Here is a 25,284-nt window from a genome sequence, read left to right on the forward strand (position 1 = left end):
GATTATTGTTACCAAAACCCTTATGACCATTGTTTCCACGACCAGCACCTGTGCCAACCCAGCAAGTATCCTTCGAATGGCCCTCCTTACCACAAGACTCGCATTTCCGCAACCTGCACTGACCCGAGTGATGGTACAGGCATATGTCACATTTGGGCAAGGCGCCCATGTAACCCTTCCCTTTGCTTTCGACACCGGTTTTGGCCCTGGCCGGTGTGTTTAATTCACCCTTCTTGCCAACACTGCTAGTTCCTTGCTTGAAGTTGGAATATTTATGTTTGTTTTCTCCAGACGACTCCACATGAGTCTCCTTCTTTTTCTGATCACCATTAGAAAACTTGTTCAGCCTGATGGCTTCTTCAGTCAGAGATATGCTCAGATCGATGGCTTCAGTAATGGTTGCCGGTTTCGACGTTGTAACCATGCTCATAATCTGAGGTGCTAACCCCCAGATGAAGCGTTACACGCGCTTGAATTCGGGCGTGACCATGTACGACACTACATGGGACAGATCATGGAACCTTTGAACATACTCAGCGATTTTTGGGCCTTCCATCTTTAAGTTCCAGAATTCTGTTTCCAATTTCTGGATTTCAGCTCTGGAGCAATACTTCTTGCACATCAGCTCTTTCAGTTCAGTCCAAGTCATGGCGTATGCTGCAGCCTCTCCTAAGGTTTGAACTTGGAGATTCCACCATGACAGGGCACCATCAGTAAAAAGCCCAGAGATGTATGTAACTTGCTGTCCGGTGCACATTTGCTCATTCTTATTGTCGTTTCAGTCTTTTCAGTCCAATGGGTAAAAGCCACGGCACCTCCAGTGCCATCAAAGTTTAGCGGCTTGCAATCTAAGAATTGCTTGAAAGTACACCCATTTGGAGGGTTGTTGTTGTTGTTGGAGGTGCTTGTGTCATTTTGGGAGGCCGCGTACTGCGCTATAGCTGCGGCAATTATCCCTTGGAGTTCCGCCTCAGTAGTAGGCATGCAGGTATTCCGTCATGGGGGCATCTTCTAAAAGATGTTTCATGTTGGTCAGGTCATAGTAAGTATAATAAACATGCATACATAGTAACATTCATCGTCCACATAACTTCTCGTGTTATAATCGTAAAACAAATAATTTAACAAAGCATGTAATGAGAATACTGCGATTGAGCTTTCATATCATCAAGACCACAATACAATGTTTACAAGTTTTTCCAAATGTATCGTACAACCCAAAAGAGACTAAGGGTCACAATACCATTGTCTTAACTGTCTAGACAAATACAACAAGCAAAAATCAAATATCCGAAGTCATGATGTCAAAAGGTGGTCTTCAAAATGCTGTATAGTCTGACTCAATCGATGTCTTCTCATCAAAAAGTAATCAGTACCTGCAGTAGACCAAAAGTAGCTATGCTGATGGCAGCGGAGGAGGTGGAAAGTGAGAGAAAAGCAATCGGCGTAAATGCACCAAGTCCTCCTCAAGAGCATAGGCAAAACGCAACAGGTAAGCAATCTGCTGGTCAAGAGGAAGGAAACGAATATCTGAGTCAGAGAGTGATGGAAAAGGAGCGTGTGGTGCTGCAAACGGGGTCCGGTAGTGGCATGGAGGATGTGGAGCTCTCTCCAACTCCTGAATACGTCGACTTAGGGCGTCCTGCTGTAGCTGTAGTGATGTAAGTATATCCTCCGTAGTGTATCCGATGTGAAATGGGTGATAAGGGTCGGATAATGGCATAACATGGGGTGATGACCATAGAAATGGCTCACCCATCGGAGCTGAAACTGGATAAGTAGTGTGTGGGGCAGATGTAAACGGTAAAGTAGTATGGGGAAACTGAGATGTGACAGGTACAGTAGACGACATCGGTGGAACAAAACCAGGATAAGGAATAAACTGGCCATCTCCTGACATAAATGGTACGTGGCCAAAAGGCTGCCTCAACGATCCCTCCTCAGGTCGTGGCGGAGGAATGTCCTGGAGGAAGGTAATCGGAAGATCGGTACGATGGGTATCAGATGTGTGTGGCTGGAGAAATGGGATATCAAGTGGTGCAGTAACAGGTGCGGTAGGGGGAGTGACTGGTATCACATACGGAGGGTAGTCATCCTCCTCGATCCACCCATTACGGGTGTCCGCGTAACGAGGGTCTATGTGAGTAGCAAAAGGTGCATGATCAGCATGCGCATGGGTCGAATCGGGAAATAGTGGTGCAATGACTGGTAACTCAGCAAAGACGGGGTCAGGCAGAGGTGCCATGACTGGAATCTCCACGACTGGTGGTGGTATGGCAGGAGCATCAATAACTGGTGGTACAAAAATGGGAGCATCTGCATGAACAGGGTCAAGAGCAAGAACGGGCTCTGGACCTATGTCGGGCTCTGGATCGACAGGAGTTGGCTGATGATCAGCAGGCATATCAAGAATCTGATCATCCGGGAGAACAGGAGCCTCAACAGGCTACTCCTCGAGGACCCACTCGTCCTCCTGGTCTAAATCATGGTCAAATGGAGAAACAGGGTCATACTCGTCCTCCATCTCTATATCCTCATCATCGTCAACACGAGGGATGAAACCGAATCCCAACGGTGGAATAGAGGAAGCTACCTACTCAAAAGAATCTGAGGCTGACGAATCAGAATGAACCTCCATATCAGGAATCTCAACCAACGGAAGAGCGACATCATCCGCAATCGGGGCCCCGCCCTCATGGGCGTCCTCAGGAGGACCCTCGAAAAGATCGACGTCGTCATCTGACACTACATCAAGTGGCAAATCCTCGCCGAGAAATGTAGCGAGTGGAATAGGAGCAGGGATCTCCACAAGAGGTGGACCCCCGACTAGAATGCCATCAGCTAGCTGTATGTCGTCACCGAAATCCGGTAGTGCGAAGGGCTGAAATCCGTCATCGTCTGTACTGTCTGTGTCCGATGTGTAGACCTCCGGGTCTGAGTGCATCGGGTCGTTAGAATCTACCGGCACTGGGTCAGAGACCCCACTCGATGAAGACATAGCGTCTGTAACAACACAACCACAAAGTGTGCACATACATCAATAATAGTCAAGTAAGCATATAAGTCACAACTAATATATGCAAGTAATCATCCTAGTCTTCCCAGACTATCCTACCCAGCCTCTCAGACTGAACTCCCTAGCCTCTCAGACTACCCTGGTCTCTAAGACCAACCTCCCAGTCTCTAAAACCTCCCCAATCTCTAAGATTGAATCCTTCAGTCTCTAAGACTGAACTCCCTCAGTCTCTAAGACTGAACTCCCTCAGTCTCTAAGACTGAAATATAAATTTTTGAAAAGTGTATTTGTGCCTTTTTGTTTGTAAAAATGTTTTGTATCCTGGATCTGGACGTTTAGTGTATGCAATTTAAAAATGTTTTCGTGAGAGCCCTAGTGATCATAGTCTGGACTCGAGGAAGAATCCTAGTTCGCTATGAACCTGGCTCTGATACCAAGCTGTCACACCCAGGCTTTTGCGGAAGCGTGGGTTAATTTGGTGTGACTTCTTAATACCATAGCAACAATCACAACAAATGCTATATGAAATTAAAACATAAGATGTTCATCCATTCATTAAGTCAAATACTACCACAACATCATTGTTGGAGAATGTTGACACATACGATAAGTTACAAACCATACTTGTTTAAAACATGTTTACCAGACACAACAAAAGACTTGAAATAAAAACATGGTTTAAAGACATGTAACCTAACCAGGCAAGGGATTACACCTCCTAAACCAACTACCCCGGATGACATCTTTATTCAACGCAGCTTAACATGCATGCAGACACCTTCCAGATCCTTTAGTTTCCTGAAATACATGTAGTTTGAAAAATCAACAAAAGTTGAGCGAGTTCATGTGTATGTGAGTCTGTATAACCTTTGAAATGCGTCTGTATGTATGAAAACCCTGGTATGTAGCAATTAAGGAATAATAAAAGAGATCACCAATGGGTTGCAAAGCCACTGGTATGTGTGAAACGGTGCAGGAAGTACTCAAACCTAGCAAATTTGTACCGGGCCTCCGGCTGGAAGACACAGTCACCACTATGGGCCTCCCCGGCCTCATGGGTGTGCGCTCGCTACTCCCAAATAGATCTATCACTCATGTCCCTCGGTCCTACGACGAGGATTAATGGCCTTAAGTGTTGTACCCACCTTTCACATGATCTAAGCGTCTAAACCCTCCTTAAGCTAACCATACCATTTATAAAAGCGTCTGTAAATTGTAACATGTATTTCACCCCCGAAGTATAAAACTAAAAACAGTTAAAAGAAAAGGGGGAAACATGAACTCACTGAAGTGCGTCTCGTGAAATAGTCGATCCCAACTCAACTTGCTGCGTGACGACCTACACGTACTAATGCCTATTAGACGGATGGTCGTGCCTTGGCTTAAGGTTTAACGTTTTTGGGAAATAGTTAGACAATTATTTCATATTCACACTTCTTATTTATTTTGTATGTGTATTTCCTTCCCAAGGATGGGGGTATTTATACATGTATTTTGTGATTTAGAGTATTGACATTATATATTTTTAAGTCCCACTTTAGAAAATATATAATATTTTATCTATCAAAAATAATATGTCCCAAAATATATATTTTTTCAAAAATACAAATAATCACACAAGCGTGTTAACATGAAATATATATTTAAAATATATATTTATTCGCTTTTATTTTCGAAAACTCACCTCCGGTATTTTGGAGTTTTGTAATAAAACTTATGGCGAAGTTTACTTCCGAAAAACAAAGTTAACACAGTTTGTAAATACTTGTTAGAAAATAATTTTTCTAAGTGTTGAAATTCTAGAAAAATTTCACCAGAGTTTCCTTTGTAAAGGGAGGCGTCCACGCTTACTAGCGTATCATTTTCTTTTCAAAATCAACCAAAAAAAAAAAAAAAACAATCCTTTAAACAACTTTACATCACCAAGAGCAAAAATATACTTGTTACATAATATTCATGAACTTGATATTTCCCGAAAATGCGTAGTAACTTAGTGAAGCTTTTAGTAGGCTTTGTTACCTTCCAAAGTGTATTTATTTCGTTAAAAATCACTTTCTTAAACGAGTTACATTTTCACAACTTGTAAATAATATTTACAAAAATTAACTTTTTGAACTCTTCTTGTAAATAAATGTTCTAACATTTATTTTGTTTCTAAAAATAATGTAAGTGTATGTAAAGTTATGATTTTCCCAAAAACCGATTCTTTTACTTGGTTTATTTAGAAAAGTTCCTTGTAAGACTTGAATCACCATGATCACCAATCTACTAGATCATTTATATTTTAGAAAAATCTATTTTTATTCATGTTCATGACTAAACTAGGAGGTGGTTATTTGTGTAATACATAACCACTTCCTATTCTTGTTAAATCATACTTCTAAGTTTAGTTAACAAGACTTTTATGGTGATTAACATCACACATCCAAGAATCATCAAAAATAACATGTTTACTACAATATTATAACAACATCATTTCATCTTCAAGTTTCATCCATAAGTAAACTTTATGTAAGCCTAGTGTAAACTTTTATGTTTCTTGTTCTAACTCTTTTAGTGTTCTCATGAATCTCAACATTATACACTTTTTAACAAATAAGAGTAAACCGAGACTTACTACTAGCACAAGGCTAGGGTAGAAACTAGTGATGAAGATGAAGGGAAAAGATGATGAAAAAGCTAGAACAAAGCTCCTTTGAAGCTCCACACAAAGCAAGCCTTCTTGTATCACCTTACAAGCTCAAAAGAGAATAGAAAATGGAAGATGATGGTGGTTGTATGGTGGTGGTGGTGGCGGTCAAGTGTGTCCGAGAAAGAGAGAGGAGAGAGTGAGTGAGGGAGTGTATGATAAGGAATGATGGTTGTGATCTTCACACCATACTTAAATAGATCCTAGCACATATCTTGGTCATATTTGCAAGCAAAATCTAATAAAATAATGTAATATAATCTTATACAAGATTAGGGGGATGGTGGGCATGGTCCTTGTGACCGAAACGGTTAAGGGGGGGGGGGTTGGTTGAAAGATTTTGTAACTAAAATGTAATGGTTAGTTAGAAAGCAAGTAACTTGATGATATAAGTTAGTTATAAGTTTTTGATGGGTGTTATGACAAACAGGAATCATGACTAGCCAAAAATAGTAAAACAGTGTAAATGACAAAAATTTAGTGTCCTGGGTAATGTCCGGTTATCCGGTTAGATACTGTCCCGTTAAATTGCTTAATTAATCCAAATAATGTCTTTTATATATATTTTTGTAACACAAATTATTCCCGACACTTAGGAAAGTATACAGGACCATTCTGCCATATTTTTGCACCCTACTAGCATTTTACAATGCTGAATTTTAATATTAAATACAGAATTCTGCATTTATAATGTGTCTTAGGCACTTCTCAGTACTATAATTATCACCTAGTGATGCAGTTTTATGCCCCTCACTTCCCTACACTCCCTAGTAGTATAATATCCTGTCTCTGGCTCATACTAGCCTCAATATAGTGTCTGTCTATGTGCTGGCATTGTCAGCATCTGTCTGAGTTATCCGCTCACTGTGCTGACTGTGCTTTGTGCATCAGGTTTGTCACTAAGAGTCTGTATGAATTAAATGGAGTGATTGTATGTAAAGTGATGCACATGTATGTATGTAACATAAATCAGTAAGCAGTTTAAAGTGTCAGTTGTTATCAAGCACAGTCATTAAGCACATAATTAAAATTAATTAATTGTACAGTACCTGTAATTGTGAGGGTTGTCACACAGATTTCTAAATTTGACCCTTAAAGCATATGTGAAATGACCAAAATGCCCTTACGGTGCATAGTTTGGCCATAAACGATCAAATACACATATGTATGATATCTTGCTGTTGTAACCACATAAAATAAATATTTTTATAGAAGGTTTTGGACCAGACCTTCAGTTTATATTTAAACCTCTTTTATAAACTATAAAATGACCAAAATACCCCTATGGGGCTTAAATTGATTTTAAATTCATTTTGGGCATAATGGAAGGTATCCTACTGATATCATAACATATTTGAAGCATATTAACTTGTGGAACTTGTTCATGACTCATTTGGTTACCTGTTATGCATTTTTCGCATTCGTTACGGTTTATGTAACTAGTTTGCATAGATTAACTGAAACGGGTCAAACCTTATCATTTTTACTTCAAAATCCAGAATGTATTTAGTTTACCCATTTTATACAAGTCCTTATACTTGTCGGGTCTAAATCACATTCTAATCGGGTCTTCGCTTAATCTTGCATTTTGAACTATATACCTTTCTTTAAAACTAACTAGTCTAAGTTATAACTTAAATAAGACCCGTTAGGAATCTAATAGGTTATTAAAACCTTCGTTCCAGATTAGGATCCCGGTAAAAGCTATCTGTACTTGCTGATTGATATACGGTTGGGATTAAAATTTTATTTTTAGCTCGGGTAAATACTTTTAACTTATTTTCCGTTATAGGGGCTTGGGATACGGTATTATAATAATACTGCTTGGTCGGGTATTGAATGTTTAATCGATTAGTGGTTAAGCTATTGAAATAACCCATTTTAACCTGTGTTATTTGGTGCAATGCCTTTGGGGGGTTAATGACCATGTCCCGGATATCCTCGGCTCATTTATTAAAATGGCCACAACTTAAGCACGGGGTGTAGGCTTACACCTGACAGTTGCGTATGTATAAACGGTATCTCACATCTCTTGTGGGCATATACTTGTGGTGTGTCAATTAATCAAATCCGGCTCTTCTAACCGGGTCCCGAATGGACGACAAACATGTAAAACTGTATACAAGATTATTTAAATAATTGTCCCAAGTTATAAAAGAATTTTGTGCCTTGTGCATTTAAATCAATTTTATAAACACTTTTCAAAAAGAGTCCGTTAATTGTATTTACCAGTGTAAACTGACGTATTTTTCAAAAAGGTTAAGTGAAGGTACTACGCGAAATGGGCTGGCTACTCCTAGTATCAAATAAAGAGTCTTGCAAGCTTTTGATGCTTAAATCTGTTGAACAATATTTCTTTTTATTTTAGATCCGCCCGTGGATCCACTTACAATCTGTTCTGTAATATTTATGTTACTTTCAAATCGGTTTGTATTATTTTTACTTTAGACTTCCAATGTGCATTGAACTGTGATTATTTGACTAAGATGATATCAACTACGTCACGATACTCCCCACCGGGCCCACCGGTAATACGTGGAAATATCAGGGTATGACAGGTTGGTATCAGAGCCAACATTAAGTGAATTAAACACTAGCCTTTTTGTGTTTAATCTCAATGACGCAGTTGCACATTCCTTGACTTCCGAGTCTAGGCAAAGGACTTAGGACTAATCCTAATCTTATTTATTTTTGTCCTTTATTGTTTTCCTTGTTGTTTCTTTTGTTTGTTTTGACAGGAACTAGAAATCATGCCGCCACGTGTTAGAGGAAGAGGTAGAGGCGATAAGGCTCCAGTGCTAACCAGAAACGATCACGAAGCTGGGCCATCACACAGGCGTACACCATCCGCTTCCATCGGATCGAGTCCTCACGAAGACTGGAGGATCTACCTAGAGCCTGTGAGACGCTCTGTCTCGCTTAGCTCTTCACCTTCATATCATCACTCATTCGGGCCTCACCAAGACGAAGAGCCCGAACATTCACACCACTCCTACCTCCCGTTGCAGCGTTCGGGTTCTCACCGCGCCTTTCAGGACCCGACCCCGTACTTCCTGAGCCGGTTCAATCCGGTAAACCAGGTGCAAGAACCAGAGGGTCCAAACCCTCTGGGGCCAGCTGATCCTTATCCTGAGATTCAGGATATGGAGATGGATGATGACCCTGATCCCGAGATGCCACCGAGTGGGACGCCGACGCATCCCATTGAATTTCAGACGGATCATCTTTTCATGGTTCGCCATACAGGGGTCCAGACAGTTTTGCTGAGAGATGGGCCACTAACAACTGGGTGTATACTCCCCCTTTCAACCCACAGCATCAGCAGCAGCAGGATCCCTCTGAGGATTCGCGTTTCCAGGCGTTTACGTCATCGCCACCACCATAGCCAGAGCAGCAACCACCTCCAGAACCACCGAGGCGAAGAAGATCAGGTGCACGGATGTCCGTGCGAGGGGGTTTCCACTTCAGCTCCCCCAACACAGCAGCAACAGCCACTACCCACCGTTGTATGAAGACCCACAGATGGGTGGGCCTTCAAACCCAGTTTCCGAGGTCGACTCTCCACAAGTCGCACCACCAACACCACACATGGGTTTTGATAACTCGATTCCTTCTTACGCTGGTGCAGTGGCGTATAACCCTTTTAAGCAGCCAACTTATTCTGGCTACAACTACTACAATGCCCCTAGTGTTGACCCGTACCTAGAGGCGGCAAACTACAACGCTCTTCATCCTGAAGGGCCCTTTCAAGCTGCGTATCCAACTGGATACCCAGTATATGGGTATCAATACCCGCCACCTCCTCAACCTCAGTTGCAGCAGCAGCCGCAGCCGCCACAGATTCAACCACCGCAGCAGCAGGAGATCCTTTAGAGGTTGAACCAGGTGGAACGAGAGGTGCAGGAGGAGCGTAGAAGCCGTCGGGGTCTACTTAAGGATTTGGCAGACTTAATCAAGGGGAAGAAGAGAAGGGATTATTGAAATTCCTTATTTATTTGATTGTTTTGTAATTTTCATTTTCAATTAAGTCCCTGTGTGGACATTTATTTATGTACTTAGTCCCTGCGAGGACTTGTATTTTCATTTTAGCCCAACGTGGGCAAGTTATTTATGTAAAAGTCCCGTTTAGGGCATCTATGTACTCCTTTTAAATTTAATGGATTGTTTTAATTTTAAAATTTCATTTGTCATTATATGTATGAATATATTATATGAAATAAATCAAAATAACATTTCATTTTATATTTGATCTGCCTAAATATTGAAACAAAATCCTAAAGGTAAAACCTAGCCCATGTGTCATTTTAAGACAGGGCCATGATGGTAGTCCCTTTTTAAGATTCAAATCCTTGTTAACATCTGAAAACATGTTAGCACTCCTGGAAAACGTGGTTCGATAAAATCACATAAGTCATCCTTATATTGGATTCTTCCAATTCCTTTTCCCTATTTAATTTAAACATCCATTAGTGATGAAGTGCCTACGGGCCATACTTATTGTCCTTTGAGACAAAAGACAGTTGTGATCTACAACTCCCTGTCAAGAAAAGGTGATGAACTATGTTCTAGCCTTAATGCCTCGATCCTATAAGATCATGGCTTATAATTTAAAACTATCCTTGTGACTAGGCCTTTGTGCCACTATAATATTTTAATGATTTGTAACTAAGGATTAATTATAATAAAAATCCTAAATAAATGTGACTAACAAATTAACCGATATGGTTTACTATTTACCATGGTTAATGAATCATCAAAAATGATGGTTCCATGATAACCTCTGAACAAAATATTGTCATTTGTTTGATAGCAATTAAGATTCGGTATGTCCAATTCAAAAGAGGTTAACAGTCACCCGCGGGAGAATCATGATACTACCAGAATTAACGTGACTGGTGCGGATCTTCAAGCATTGATTGACAACGATGTTACTAAAGCCATGGACAGGCAGTTTAAAGAATCAAGTGTTACACGTAGCAAGACCCAATCTGTACCACATACAAAACCACCCTCCAAGACTCATGTATCTCATAAGAACGAATCTCATCATTCGTCAAACCAGAGGAGTGTTCCATCCAAAAGAATCGTGCTCAATCAGGAGCCGCGTGTTAAAACCTGTTCTTACAAATATTTTGTCTCCTGCAAGCCCAGAGACTTCACAGGGGAGAAAGGAGCCATCGATTGTATGACTTGGCTCGATGAGATCGATACAGTGGTTGATATTAGTGGTTGTGCAGAACAGGACATTGTGAAGTTTATGTCACAATCTTTTAAAGGAGAAGCTTTAGCATGGTGGAGGTCACTAATCCAAGCTACAGGGAAGATCCCGTTGTACAACTTGATGTGGGATCAGTTTGTTGCTCTAATCAAGGAGAATTTCTACCCTCAACATGAAGTTGAGAAAATTGAGACTAACATCTTGACCTTGGTCATGAGGAACTTAGATTGCCAGGCGTATCTTACAAGCTTCAACACCATGTCTCGATTGGTACCTTATTTTGTTACACCAGAGTAGGGCCGTTCAAATCGCTCGCCGTTCATCGCTCGCTCGGCGCTCGTTCGGAAATTGCTCGGAAAATGCTCGTTCGATTTGACGCTCGGTTGTAAATGAGCCGCTCTGCTCGGTTCGGTTTGTAAACGAGCCAAGCATGAGCAAAGGTTCGCTCGGCTCGGTTCGGCTCGAATTATTATTTTTAATTAATAATTAGTATATATATATACATACACATATACACATACATATATAAACATGTATATACACATATATATATACAAATATAAATTATACATATATACACACACACCTATATATATTCACACACATTACATATACATATATACTTAAGTATAAATTAAATTTATAGTTTTATATATACCACTCTATTAGATTTTGGTCCACTATATACAAATTTACAACTATATCTATATGTACTAGCCCAACCACGCCAATACAAAATTAATATCAAAACCTAAAAGTTAAATCCTAAATCGATAAATGACAAGCTGCTCATCGTCTCAATGTTTTATGTTGTTACCCTAAGTCGATCGTCTCCTACTCTCAAGTAATTGTTCGTGCAATTTGATCATCGCCTCATCGGCCACAACATTGTTATTCATAAGAAAAATATTATGTCATGAAACGGGCATGTTTTTAAAGACATAAAAACTTGAGATCGAACATTGTCACTAGCTCTCTTAGCGAATTTCAATCGGGCGACACGGTTGTCCAAATCGCTCGAACTTCGCTCGACGCTCGCTCGGAATATTTACTGGTCGAAAAATGCTCGTTTGATTTGAGGCTCGGTTTTAAATGAGCCGCTCCGCTCGGTTCGGTTTGTAAACGAGCCAAGCATGAGCAAAGGTCCGCTCGGCTCATGAACAGCCCTACACCAGAGTCGAAGCGGATAGCTCGTTTTATTGGAGGTTTGGCTCCAGAAATCAAAGGGAATGTGAAAGCATCCAGACCTACTACATTTAGGTCTGTAGTAGATCTGTCTCTGTCCCTCACTTTGGATGCTATCAGAAACAAATCTGCAAAAGTTTCTGATGATGGAAAAAGGAAATGGGAGGATGAGAGTTCTCATCGCTCCGACAAGAAGAAAAAGGGGAACTCAGATCACAAGAAGAGTTCAGGGTTCAAAAAGGATAGCCAGCAGACGGGTGAAAAACCCAAATGTAAAACTTGTCAGAAGCATCACTTTGGAAAGTGCAGGTTGGAGTCGAAATCACAGTCGCAATCAAAGACTTTTGGATGTGGGATCTGCAAGTCCAAGGAACATAAGACCTTGGATTGCAAAAAGTTGAAAGATGCGACCTGTTATGGTTGCAACGAGAAGGGGCATATCAAGACCAATTGCCCGAAGTTTGCAAAGAAGCATGAGGAGGCTAAAAAGACCAAGGCTCAGGTCTTTTAAATGAATGCACAGGAAGCAGTTCAGAACGATAATGTGATAACAAGTACTTTTCTTATCAATGATGTTTATGCGGTATTATTTGATTCTGGTGCAGACAAGTCGTTTGTAGACAATAAATTTTGTAAATTATTAAATCTGCCTGTTAAAACCCTAAGCATAAAATATGAAGTAGAATTGGCCGATGGTACTATAGAGACTGCTTCTACCGTATTAGATGGATGTTTATATCCATTAGGAACCAGTCTTTTCCACTGTCTTTGCTTCCATTGAAATTGGCAGGATTCGACATAGTAATAGGCATGGATTGGTTATCTTCTAGTCAAGCCCAGATTGTTTGTAATAAGAAGCAAGTGGTTATTAAGACTCCATATGGTGAACCACTTACAATACAAGGAGATACTCAGCATGGGTTGCCTAAACAAGTGTCTATGCTTAAGGCATCAAGGTGTTTGAAGAAAGGGTCTGTCATTTACATATCACAGGTTACTATTGATGAACCAAAGCCCAAGATCGAAGATATCCCTGTTATTTCTGAATATCCAGATGTATTCCCTGAAGAGCTACCTGGGTTACCTCCAGACAGGAAAGTAGAATTTAGGATTGATATTATTCCTGGAGCAGCACCAGTTGCAAGAGCACCTTATCGGTTGGCACCGACTAAGATGAAAGAGTTGAGGACTCAGTTAGATGATTTGTTGGCAAAGGGTTTTATTCGACCTAACTCATCCCCTTGGGGAGCACCGATCTTGTTTGTGAAGAAGAAGGATGGATCAATGCGTGTATGCATTGATTATCGCGAGCTAAACAAGGTTACAATCAAGAACAGATATCCATTGCCCAGGATCGACGATCTGTTCGATCAACTGCAAGGGGCAAGTTATTTCTCCAAGATTGATTTAAGGTCAGGTTATCATCAGCTGAAGGTCAGATATGAAGATGTGCATAAGACTGCATTCAGAACTCGTTATGGTCACTACGAGTTCTTGGTGATGCCTTTCGGGCTCATAATGCACCAGCAGGGTTCATGGATCTCATGAATCTTGTTTGCAAACCTTATTTGGACAAGTTTATCATTGTCTTTATTGATGACATACTTATATATTCGAAGAATCAGGCCGATCATGAAAAACATCTTCGATGTATTCCTAAACTTCTTCAGCAAGAAAAGCTCTACGCCAAGTTTTTAAAATGTGAGTTTTGGCTTCGTGAAGTCCAATTTCTTGGACATGTTGTGAGCGAGCGTGGTATCCAGGTGGATCCCACTAAGATTGAAGCTATTATGAATTGCCAAGTGTTAGGCCTTTGGATCAGGATTTGTTCGTGTGGAACGTGGATGAATCGATCTAAATCAATGTGCGGAATCCATTGATCAAGTCAGAGAATCAACAACAACGTATTCAACGATTAGATCCATCTGATCTTCTATTAGATTGATGTGAAAGTACAATAGCACCAATAGAGAATCAGACTGACAGAGTCTCCTTACAAGCTGAGCAAAAGTTCTAAATGACAAGTCCTAGCTTGCTATTTATAGACAAACTCAGGGAGGTTAACTGCTGTCCAATCGGGTGGTGATCCGATCGGGTGGTCATTCGATCGGATGGCCATCCGATTGGATGACATCAAACATCCGACGGACTTCACTTTTACAAGTATGCGCCATTCCCTGAGTTGTCGTTATACACACATACACACAATTACATACATATTCACAAAAGACATACAAAGTACAAAATAAGACTCAATGCTGAAGGAACCTATAGACATATGAGCTAATAGACTCCCCCTTGGATGTAGCTATTGTTCCTTCCAGCATAGGCTTCAGTCTTTCCTCTTACGTCTTTGTTCCTTGGCCCTCTGTCCTCTCTGTTCTGCTTTTTCTTCTAACATCTTTCGCCTCAGAAGCCGTCCTTCTTCAATCCACCATTTCCTGTACACTAGATCACCGTCACGCTTTCTATCCCACTTGGGAATCTTGTTCTCTTCCTTTTCAATCGGTGTTTAATCCGTTGGAGGCGGTCTCATCAGTTTAAACTTTCCAAGCTTTGATGCTTTCTCAGCTATTGCCTTGAATCTTTGTTCGCGCTTGTACTTCTTTAGGAACTCATCAATCTCCAAATCTCTCCACTTAGACTTCCAATACCTACCGGAGTTGATGTCTTTAGCGAAGCACACATCCACAATCTTTTGATACTGCATCGCTTGTACTTTATCTCTCTTCTCATACACAATCTTGTTATAAAACAAGCAATTGATGTCTTTCTTCGAGCAATTAACAAGCCACATAGGATCCAATATGCTGATCCTTCGAGATTTCCCAGTGGACTTGTCAAACAACGAGATTACCGCTTCCGCTGTGCTTTCATTATACAACCACCCTTGAAAATCCTCATGAAAATCTTGTTCCATTGCTCTTAGAGGCATGCTCTTTAAGCACCTTGGTGGCTTGACATCCAAAGTAATATCTTTCTATCCATTCTCCAGGATAGTGACAATTTGCTTTGGGTATTGCGGCTTCCAATCAGGATATCTTGCTTTTGCTTACTGCTTCACATAACTCCACAAGTGTTGGTTATGTTGTTTCACATCCAAACCATGATAAAATTGCTTTATGTTCTTGGTTTGGACCAACTCATCAATGTCCCACCACGGGAGGGTCTTTATATCTGACAGAAACTCGAAATATTGTACCCCCTGCTCCCGTCTAATGACGTATACTTGCAGATCTTCTAAATAACCCCAAGATAAGATGTCACCCCATGAAGTGTTTGCGTTATGTGTAAAGTACTGAAGCGGTCTTATATACTTCCTTTCCTTTGGAATCACCTTAAACAACTTCTTCCTCTCCTCAGCAAGATTTTCTCTTGGGATGGTTTTCGGAATACCTTCAGTGGTTATCTTTTCAACAATCTTTCTTCTGATTTCGTCTTCATTTTGATCTTTGAACATTTCAGCCAGTGAAGGAAACGTCTCATCAACACCAGAATAATGAAAATCTGTTTCTTCATCAGATGAATCAGATGCTTCTTCAACTATCACATCATTATACTTATCTGCTTCCTGAGCATACTTGAACTCATATTCTCTCTCAGGTGACTCAGGAATTTTATCCTCTATATTGAACTTAAATTTCCCATCATCTAAACCCAACTCTTCTAACATCCCTGCCCTAGACCTTGGTACCTCTAGCTCCCCCTCATATTGAGCATGTAAATAAATGACAGTTGGTTGTGTGAGGAATACCTGGTCGACTTGTTGTTTGCCTGAAGAAGAAGAAGACTCTTGATGTTGATTATCCTCCTGTTCATTTGTTTCGTCATTCATGAAGTCTTCAATCCTCCGTTGAACTGAAGGATTTACAATCAACAATCCAGACGAACCCTGATCATCATCATCATTGTTACCCTCTGGAAAGTTATCAATGTAATCAAACAACTCATCATCAATCTTTTCTTCTTCATCTTCTTCTTCCTCTACTACTTCTTCCTTTTTCCATTTTAACAATAACACTTTTTTCGCCTTCTTTTTCTTTTGAATAACTTGCACTCGGCGAACAAAATCATCAAGATTGAAAGATAGAGTAGAAGATTCACCAACAAGCACAAACCCCTGAGCTTGATCAACTTCAGCATCAATCATTTCTATGTCTGCTTGACTCGAAGAACCACCTGCTTCTTGAGTCTCTTCTGTAACACCTTTCTTTCTTTGTGTTGCTTCTTCAGCCAAACGTCTTTCTCTTTCAACTCTAGGCTCTTTGGCTCTTTTGACTTTAATGTTGTTGAAGACAGCATGAACATCAATGTTCAGATGACTTTCCATAATAGTGTATAGCATGTTGAGTTGTTCATCCTTCATAACTTTGTCAGCCTTCATCGCTTCCATCTCCAACTTCATCACTTTGAATTCATTCGCCGATGATTCATGTAGTTCACTTATCAATTGATTTTGCGACTTATTTATATCATTCATCTTCATCAGCTTCACATTCATATCATAAATCTCTTGTTGCATAACTTCAAAGAGCTTTGTATTATCTGCAACATCACCTTCCATTGTTTTTATCTTCTTTTGTTGCTTTATCATGACGGTCTTTATCTCTTCATTTTCTTTCATCAGCTCTTCAAGCTTTTTCTTTAACATGTCACGCTCAGCTTCAGCTTTGGCCTTTTCTTTCTCTAATTCACCAACTTTCTTCTCCAGCTCTTTTACTGTCGCGTTATTGAACACATCAAAATCATCCTCAAGCATTAGATCATCTTTGTATGCCCCAGTAGCATGAGGAAGATCTCCAAACAAATATTTAATAGCTGTTTTCTTTGGTTGCGAAGATTCACCCCTTTCTGGAATAGGTTGATCTTGTGGTGGTGGTGGTGGAGGTGTAGCTGCCCTTACTTCAGTAATCACAACATCTTCATCATCACCATCTCCTGCTTTCTATTGAATTTCAACTACAGGCACTTCAACACTTTGCACTTCTAGTTCTTTAGGAATCTCAACATGTTGAACTTTTTCTTCTTCATGAACCTTTAAAGTTGTAACATGTTTTTCACTCTTGCCACCTTGATCTTTAGGTAATGTAGCACCACCTTTTCTTGCACGTACATTCCTCGGAATAACCCTTGTTTTTGCCTTACGCTTTGCTCTTAGCTTCTTTGTCTCTTCAACTGATGGAGTGTAAGTAGAATCTTCTTCTTCAGATCCTTTCTTCTTTTTTTTTTGGGTAAAGGGGTTACCCCGGTGATTCTATATATTCACAAACCAAAAAAACAAATAGTGTAGTGCATCTACACTAGTTCAATCATAGGACATGCCCCATGAATGTGAACAATATTAAACCCAGAAAATAAACAACCATGATAATAACCTAACTAGACTACAATCTAGAAATCCAAAAAACCAAAAAACCAAGCACTAGTCACTCGCCATCGCCATTTATGTCAGCATCCGAGATCCCCCAATCAACTAGAAGCCGTCGCACTCTTTCAGTCCGCTTCATCTTCATTCCCATAAGCTTATATCGAACGGTCTTTATTATCGCGTCATAGACTTGCTTTGGAGGTCTTAATCGGTTCTTGAAGAGTCTAGAATTACGTTCGTTCCATATGAAATAAGCAGTAGCCGCTACCAAAATCCTGCTAACATAATCATCCGCTAACTTTGACCGGCACCTGATCAACAACCATTGAACAATATCATCCCACTTCGGGTTAACATTAACCATACCCCCTTTTATCCGAACCATAGCCCACACTTGAGTTGAAAATTTGCATTCAAAGAAAAGATGTTTATGCGAGTCGTGGTTCTCATAACATAGTAAGCAGCACATCATATTCATATTCTTCCTCCTTGAGAGATCCCATTGAAGAATAATATCTTGTGTGAGTAATTTCTTCCTCATAATCAGCCACATCAGGAAAGAATGTCTCGGGATTCAATGCCTAAACCATACTATTTTCATCCACTCAACCTCCAGCTCTCTATACCGAATAGAATTCCAAATACTTGAAGCCGAAACATCAGTTATCTCATCACCATCCCGCCATTTAATAGAATCTCGCTTCGATGCAATCAACTGGACTTGATCTACTTGGATAAGAACGGGAAACAAGTCTCTCCACGCCGTGGGCCAACGCCAAACACCCGCAGATTGAATATCAGCAACTGTATTATCCAATTTGAAGCCTGCATTCGTAATAGTTCTAGGGGACAAAAAATTACCTAGCGGCCCTAACGTGCACCAATTATCATACCAAGCTGACGTCGACTTCCCATCTCCAAGCATAGACCAAATGTGGTTCCTTATAATCGGCCGAAGTTGAAGAAGTTTACGCCAACTCCAACAACTATTCGTAGGAACCCTGACCATCCAGAAACTTTTACCTTTTAACTTGCAGTCATGCACCCAATCAACCCAAAGAGATCGACGTTTAGTAATGATACCCCAAACATGATTTGCCATGAGCGCTTTGTTAACATCTCCAATGCGACGAATACCCAAACCCCCTTCATACTTTGGAGTGCAAACCGAATTCCAGGACACCTTCGCTTCCCCTTTCTTGAACGTGCTATCATGATTCCACAAAAAATTCCGCATTCTAGCTTCTAAATCATGAGTTACCCGCGTCGGTAAAATAAATACCGAAGACCAGTAAATATGCATAGAGGAAAGGACTGACAAAATAAGCTGCAACCGCCCAGCAAAAGACAGTAGCTTATTCCTCCAGTTTGTGATACGTCGCTTAGCGGGTCATAGTGAATGACTAGATTCCAATTCAAATGGAATCTTTCAACTAAAGCAATGAGATGCTTAAATGGAATTCTTTTAGTTCTAATAAATCAGGAGGAATTTAATGACAGGACATGAATTCAAGTCCTGGATTTTAGAATTGAGAGAGATATTGAGAGAGATCAAGAATTCTCACTATTTCTTAGATTCCTGGACCCAATTCAATTCAGTGGGATCTTTCATTCACATTTTTTTCCACCAAGAACGTTTTATAAAACTTTTTGACTCCCGAATTTGGAGTATCCTACTTTCACACAATTCACAGGGTTCAACAAGCAATCGATATTTCACGATCAAGGGTGTAATACTCTTTGGAGTAGCGGTCCTTATATATCGTATTAACAATCGAAATATGGTCGAAAGAAAAAATCTCTATTTGACAGGGCTTCTTCCTATACCTATGAATTCCATTGGACCCAGAAATGATACATTGGAAGAATCCGTTGGCTCTTCCAATATCAATAGGTTGATTGTTTCGCTCCTGTATCTTCCAAAAGGAAAAAAGATCTATGAGAGTTCTTTCCTGAATCCGAAAGAGAGTACTTGGGTTCTCCCAATAACTAAAAAGTGTAGCATGCCTGAATCTAACTGGGGTTCGCGGTGGTGGAGGGACTAGATCGGAAAAAAGAACGATTCTAGTTGTAAGATATCTAATGAAACCGTCACTGGAATTGAGATATTATTCAAAGAGAAAGATCTCAAATATCTGGAGTTTGTCTTTGTATATTATAGGATGATACGATCCGCAAGGACCATGGTTGGGAATTTTTTGATCGTCTTTCTTTGAGGAAGAGGCAAAATAGAATCAACTTGAATTCGGGACCACTATTCGAAATCTTAGTGAAACACTGGATTTGTTATCTAATGTCTGCTTTTTGTGAAAAAATACCAATTGAAGTGGAGGGTTTTTTCAAACAACAAGGGGTTGGGTCAACTATTCAATTAAATGATATTGAGCATGTTTCCCATCTCTTCTCGAGAAACAAGTCCCGGCTATTCACGGAACGTGAGAAGCAGATGATTAATATTTCTAACTTCTCAACCAGAATACTGCAGTCTTTATAAAGAAGCCTTGTTGAAATAAGCGGAACCCCCAGATATCTAACCGGGAGAGAGCCTTCTAGAAAAGGCATTACACTAAGAATAGCAGTCTTCAAAGGATGAGAGACATTGCAAAAAAAAGACCGTACTCTTCTGAACGTTGGGAACCAAACCAGACATGTTAGTAAATTTGGATAAAGACGCCATGATGCACTTGGCCGAATTTACATCCCTCTAGCAAACAAGAAAAGGTCATCCGCAAAGCATAAGTTAACAATCTGCTGTTTCTCACATCTATTATGAAATCTAAACGATGAATCCATGCTGGTCTCATGATGTAAAATACCTGTCAAGATCTCCATAACAAGAGTAAACAGGTAAGGAGATATAGGGTCCCCTTGTCTCAATCCACGTTGACCTTTAAAATAGCCATGAATATTACCATTAACACATACAGAGTAGGTTGGCGTAGACACACAACACATAATCCACTCAACCATCTTACCCGCAAAACCAAAACCAACCAAAACCCTTTTAAGGAATCTCTAATCAACCGTATCATAAGATTTTTGAATATCTACTTTAAACGCACATCGAGGAGGGCCAACATTCCTATGATAGTTGTGCATGAGTTCCTGAGTAAGTAAAATGTTGTCCGAAATTTTCCGCCCCGGAACAAAAGCCGACTGGTTGACATTAACAATCATATTCAGAGCCACATTAAGACGATCAGCAAGAATTTTACTGATACACTTATACAAAACGTTGCAACACGCTATAGGCCGGTAATCAGTAACAGTAGAGGGTGTAACTATTTTCGGCACTAACACAATGAGCGTATGGTTTAGTTCCCTTAAAAGCTTACCCGTGGAAAAGAAGTCAATAATTGCGTTCGACACATCTTCACCTATAACCGACCAAGCACCCTTAAAAAAGGCTGAGGAATACCTGTCCGGACCTGGGGCCTTGTCAATCCCAATTGAGAACATAGCCTTTCTAACCTCATCGGCCGTTACCTGACGCACCATATGACTAGCGATTTCAGGATCCAAAACATTAGTAAACAACTCAGCCGAAGGATAGAGGGAGATATCACCCCGACAACCCAAGAACTTCTCATAATGTTGCACTAGAGCGAGTTGAACATCCTCTCCTTCATACAACATACCACTCGAGTCTTTAATGACATTAATGCGACTTCTATGATTTCTAGACTTTAGAGACGAGTGAAAGAAAGCCGTATTCATGTCTCCCGCTTATAACCAATCCACTTTTGACCTTTGCTTCAGAAACCTTTCCTCATCCAAACACGCTTCCTGGTAGTCACGCAAAATAACGGACTCTTCGGCCCTTAAGTCTACATTTAACGGGTTCGTGTCAATGAGACTTTGAATACCATCCAACTTAGATCGAAGGTCATTAACTTTCCGATGTAAATTACCCTGCTTGAAAAGAAGGGCTCTAAGTGGCGTTTTTAATGCTCGAAGTTTCTTAACCACTCGAAATTGTTGCACACCATCTATGTCAAGCTCCCAAGTCCTTTTAACAATCTCCATAAAATCTGGCTTGTGAATCAAAAAATTGGCAAACTTGAAAGGTCTTCGTTTACACACCTCAGTTTTCGGGATTTTAAGTATGCATGGGCAGTGATCCGACAACCTGTAAGGGTGAAAAAACGCACTCGAGCTAGGATACTCAACTACAAACTGGGTATTCCCCAACACTCTATCAATTTTCTTAAGCAAACCCACACCCTCCTTTGGTTTTTGATTCCATGTAAAATGAAGCCCCGAGCTATTAATATCGAAAACTTCTATATCATCAACACAATTTTGGAATTCTCTCATACCAGCCGAGATCAAAGAGGCTCCTAGAGACTTGTCTTCAATATTTAGAGCCGAGTTAAAATCACCCATAACAATCCATGGTTGGTTGCCAACCAAGACTTTCTGCATGGAGAGTTGTTGCCATAGATCCCTTCTAGTAACATAGTAATTAGCCGCATAAACTATCGAATAAAACACCATCTTCCCATCACCCTTAAACCAAATTTGGACATGCATGACCTGAGAGGTTTGATTCAACACCATAACATCAAAAACTTCCGGATTCCAGCCAATAATAATACGAGTACCTTTATCACATTGGCCACCATTAGAAGTCCAATCCCAGTTTCTAAAAACAGATTTACAAACTTTATTAAGGTTACCCATACCAACATGAGACTGTAAAATAGCACAGAACCTCAGGTTATTTTCTTTCACAATTTGCCGAACCTCCTTTTGTTTTAGAGGGCGGTTCAACCCCCTAATATTCCAAGTAGCTAAACTAATCATCAGAAACCAGTTGATTAGGAGTGCTTGCCCCTTTGTTGGAAATCGGCTTCTGAGTCCCTTGTAGCATAAAATCATTCATTTCATTATACACCTCCGTAACCTCATCATCATCCGAATCTTCAACCCCACCATCCCCTCCCTTCATATTGCCATTCTTCTTCTTTGTTGGCTTCTTTTGTCAACTGAGCATTTCCACGATTAAGTGTTGTAAGATCAAGCTCTGTCTCTGTCTTAGTGGACTCATCATCAGCTTCACTAGAATCATCATGAGCAACACCTTCAGTCTCTTTCTCTTTGACACTTTCTGTTTGAGCACTTGTACCTTGATCTTTCTGAGTTAGATATTCAGTAAGCTTTACGTACTGCTCAAACGTTGCCTTTGTCAGGTCAATTCCTTCTTGAGGTATGCTTGATGGATCTAACACTGGCTCATCTATCAGACTTGATTGTGGTTCTTTCGAAGGCCCTACAAAACAAGCATTGACAAATTCATTAGAAACATATAACAATTTAAAGTTCTAGCTTCTTTTATGACTCCCCCTTTCACTATACCCTTTACTACTATCTTCGGTGCTGGCTCCTTAGGAATAGGAACTACTGGGGACGTCTTCAGTGTTCTCTTCCTCTTTCCGTCTTTCACAAACCACCAAGGAGTTTTCTTCTCAACCAATTCATTCATCTTTTCATTTTCATTCTCAGATTCACTACTGTTGTGTCTCCACGCATCATTCTCAGGTGCAACATACGCTGGATTATTAATCCTGCATATCATTCTCTTAACTCTTGGTTCAGGACCTTTAGCTAGTCTACTAATAGTATCTGCTGTCATATTCCTTAGACCTAATACATCATCGTCATCCTTTTGAATGTCTTTGAATTGATCATCTATCATCATCTGTATGAACCTTGGATACATGATATATTTTGTGCTTCCAGCTCCTATATTCTCTACCAAGTAGTCAAATATCACCTTTGATACGTTGTATGGCCTATTCAGCACCAGACAGGTGATTATGTTCATGATATAATCAGAAGTTTCATCGTAAGCTCCCTTTCTATGTGATAATGCATGTACTACGCAGTGGATCATGAACTTGTAGGGTTTACTGAACATTGTTTTACCCATTTTCCCATTTAAGTGCCCTGTAAAGCCCATCCTGCACCATAAACCTTTGCAAAGACGTTCAGGAATAATGGTAGGATCGTTGTCACTGTCTCCTAACTCCAACACACGTCTAAGATCACCAACATGGAACTTTATTTCTAAATCTACATCCTGTCCATTCTCGTCCTTCCTTCTCACTGCTGAGTATATCATTTTCTCCTTCTCCTCATATCTCGCTGAACTCCAAAATCGTCTAACATGTGATTCATAAACTATAGTCTTGTCGGTTAAGGCCTTAGCAATCTTGCTTTCTCTCAAAAACTTTGTTATAACTTCAAACACAGTTTTGTCTGTATAAAGTGCATCCAACAGACAATAGATGTTGTGGGATTTATCCCAGTCTGATGCTTTTCCCTACAACAATACACAATGTTAACAACTGCACGAGGTTTGAGACATTGAGTAATGACAATTGTGAAAAACCTCAAAATTTTTCTAACTCTAGAATATTTCACACTGCATAGTACTGAGGATTGGATGGCTGTCCGATCGGATTGCCATCTTGTGCAATGAAGAATGTTTGACTATGTGACAACTCGTATTTCAGAACCCTTCGTTGTACTTTGATGTAACTTGCTTTGACTATATGTGATTATGTGATATGTGCTTTTAATGAATGCATGATATGTTATGTGAATGTGTATATGTTACATGAACCGAACCGCACAATCATCACTCGATAGCACAAGCCCATGATAGGCCGTATTGCTTATATTCGGACTATAGGGCAACCCAAGTTTGGGTTCGGCCCATCCCCTTTAGCCGATTAACACATGGGGTGTTTGCACCTATCTCACATTGTTACCAAAACACACAAACCCTAGCTACCTCTTTCTCTCCTCTCAAACTTGACGGCAAGCATACCCTCCTCATCGAAGATTTCTTGTATTCGGATCACTCTCTCTCTGTTTAATTCTAATCGGTTAGTACTTTAATTATTAATTGTATGAATGTTGTAATTCATATGTTTCTTTGTGACGCTTTACGGATGAGATATGATCGATTTGTGTTATGAATAGACGATAGGCGGCTCACATGTATGATGTTGTGATTGATTGTAATGAAAGTTAGTGTTTGTTATTCGACTCATATGTGAAGTATGATTAGATCATGATAAGGATTAATAATCGAATAATGTTAAAGATGATTGTTAACCGAATGCTTGCTAATCGGCTGTAATGTGTTCTTGTGCGGATGATTTGTAAAATTGTTATGATAGTAAATGCATGCTAGCAATCAAGGATATGAATCATGATAATATGTTTAAGTGTTATGAGTATTGTTCATGATTTGGTTATGATTAGGGTTCTTATGAATCAGTTGATAATTTCCCTGTTTGATCGATGGTAGGCTAATCGGATGGTTGGAAAACTGTTGATTGATTTATTGTAAATTTGGAAACTATTGAATAGATGTAACTGATTGCATGAATCACGAAAGTTAGTTAACTAGTCGCACAAGACCTCTTGGTCGCACAAGAAGTCTAGTCGCACAAGTCATCTGGTCGCACAAGATGACCTGACCGCACAAGAGGTTCCCAGTCGCACAAGGCTGTTGGATCACACAAGTTGTATGTTTGTTTAACTGTTTGGGCCGGATGATCATGTTGGGCTGGGCTAGCTCTAATCGCACAACCCAACCGGATTATACAAGATGTCCGGATCACACAAGTTTAGATTTAATTGATTTGGGCCGTGTTCATGTTTCTAGTTTTGTTGGGTATTTCGATATTGGGCCGAGTTTTAGTGGGCTCCAACGGATGACTCGCACAAGGCCACTAAGCTTGTGCGAGCCCAATCTTGAATACGTTATAACTGTTGAACGTGTTAGTGTATGT

General features: G+C 40.1%; 2 protein-coding genes across 2 annotated transcripts; both read right to left on the reverse strand.

Annotated features, from left to right (window-relative positions):
- Nucleotides 1-1,396: 1,396 nt before the first annotated feature.
- On the reverse strand, nucleotides 1,397-2,404 carry LOC110888296 (leucine-rich repeat extensin-like protein 3). Its single transcript, XM_022135827.1, has one exon. The coding sequence runs from the start codon at nucleotides 2,402-2,404 to the stop codon at nucleotides 1,397-1,399; it is 1,008 nt and encodes a 335-aa protein (XP_021991519.1).
- Nucleotides 2,405-21,202: 18,798 nt separating this feature from the next.
- Nucleotides 21,203-22,282, reverse strand: LOC110888295. The gene has a single exon (XM_022135826.1). The coding sequence runs from the start codon at nucleotides 22,280-22,282 to the stop codon at nucleotides 21,203-21,205; it is 1,080 nt and encodes a 359-aa protein (XP_021991518.1).
- Nucleotides 22,283-25,284: the final 3,002 nt, after the last annotated feature.

This window comes from Helianthus annuus, chromosome 11 (genome assembly GCF_002127325.2).
Source record: "Helianthus annuus cultivar XRQ/B chromosome 11, HanXRQr2.0-SUNRISE, whole genome shotgun sequence".
Taxonomy (NCBI): Eukaryota; Viridiplantae; Streptophyta; class Magnoliopsida; order Asterales; family Asteraceae; genus Helianthus; species Helianthus annuus.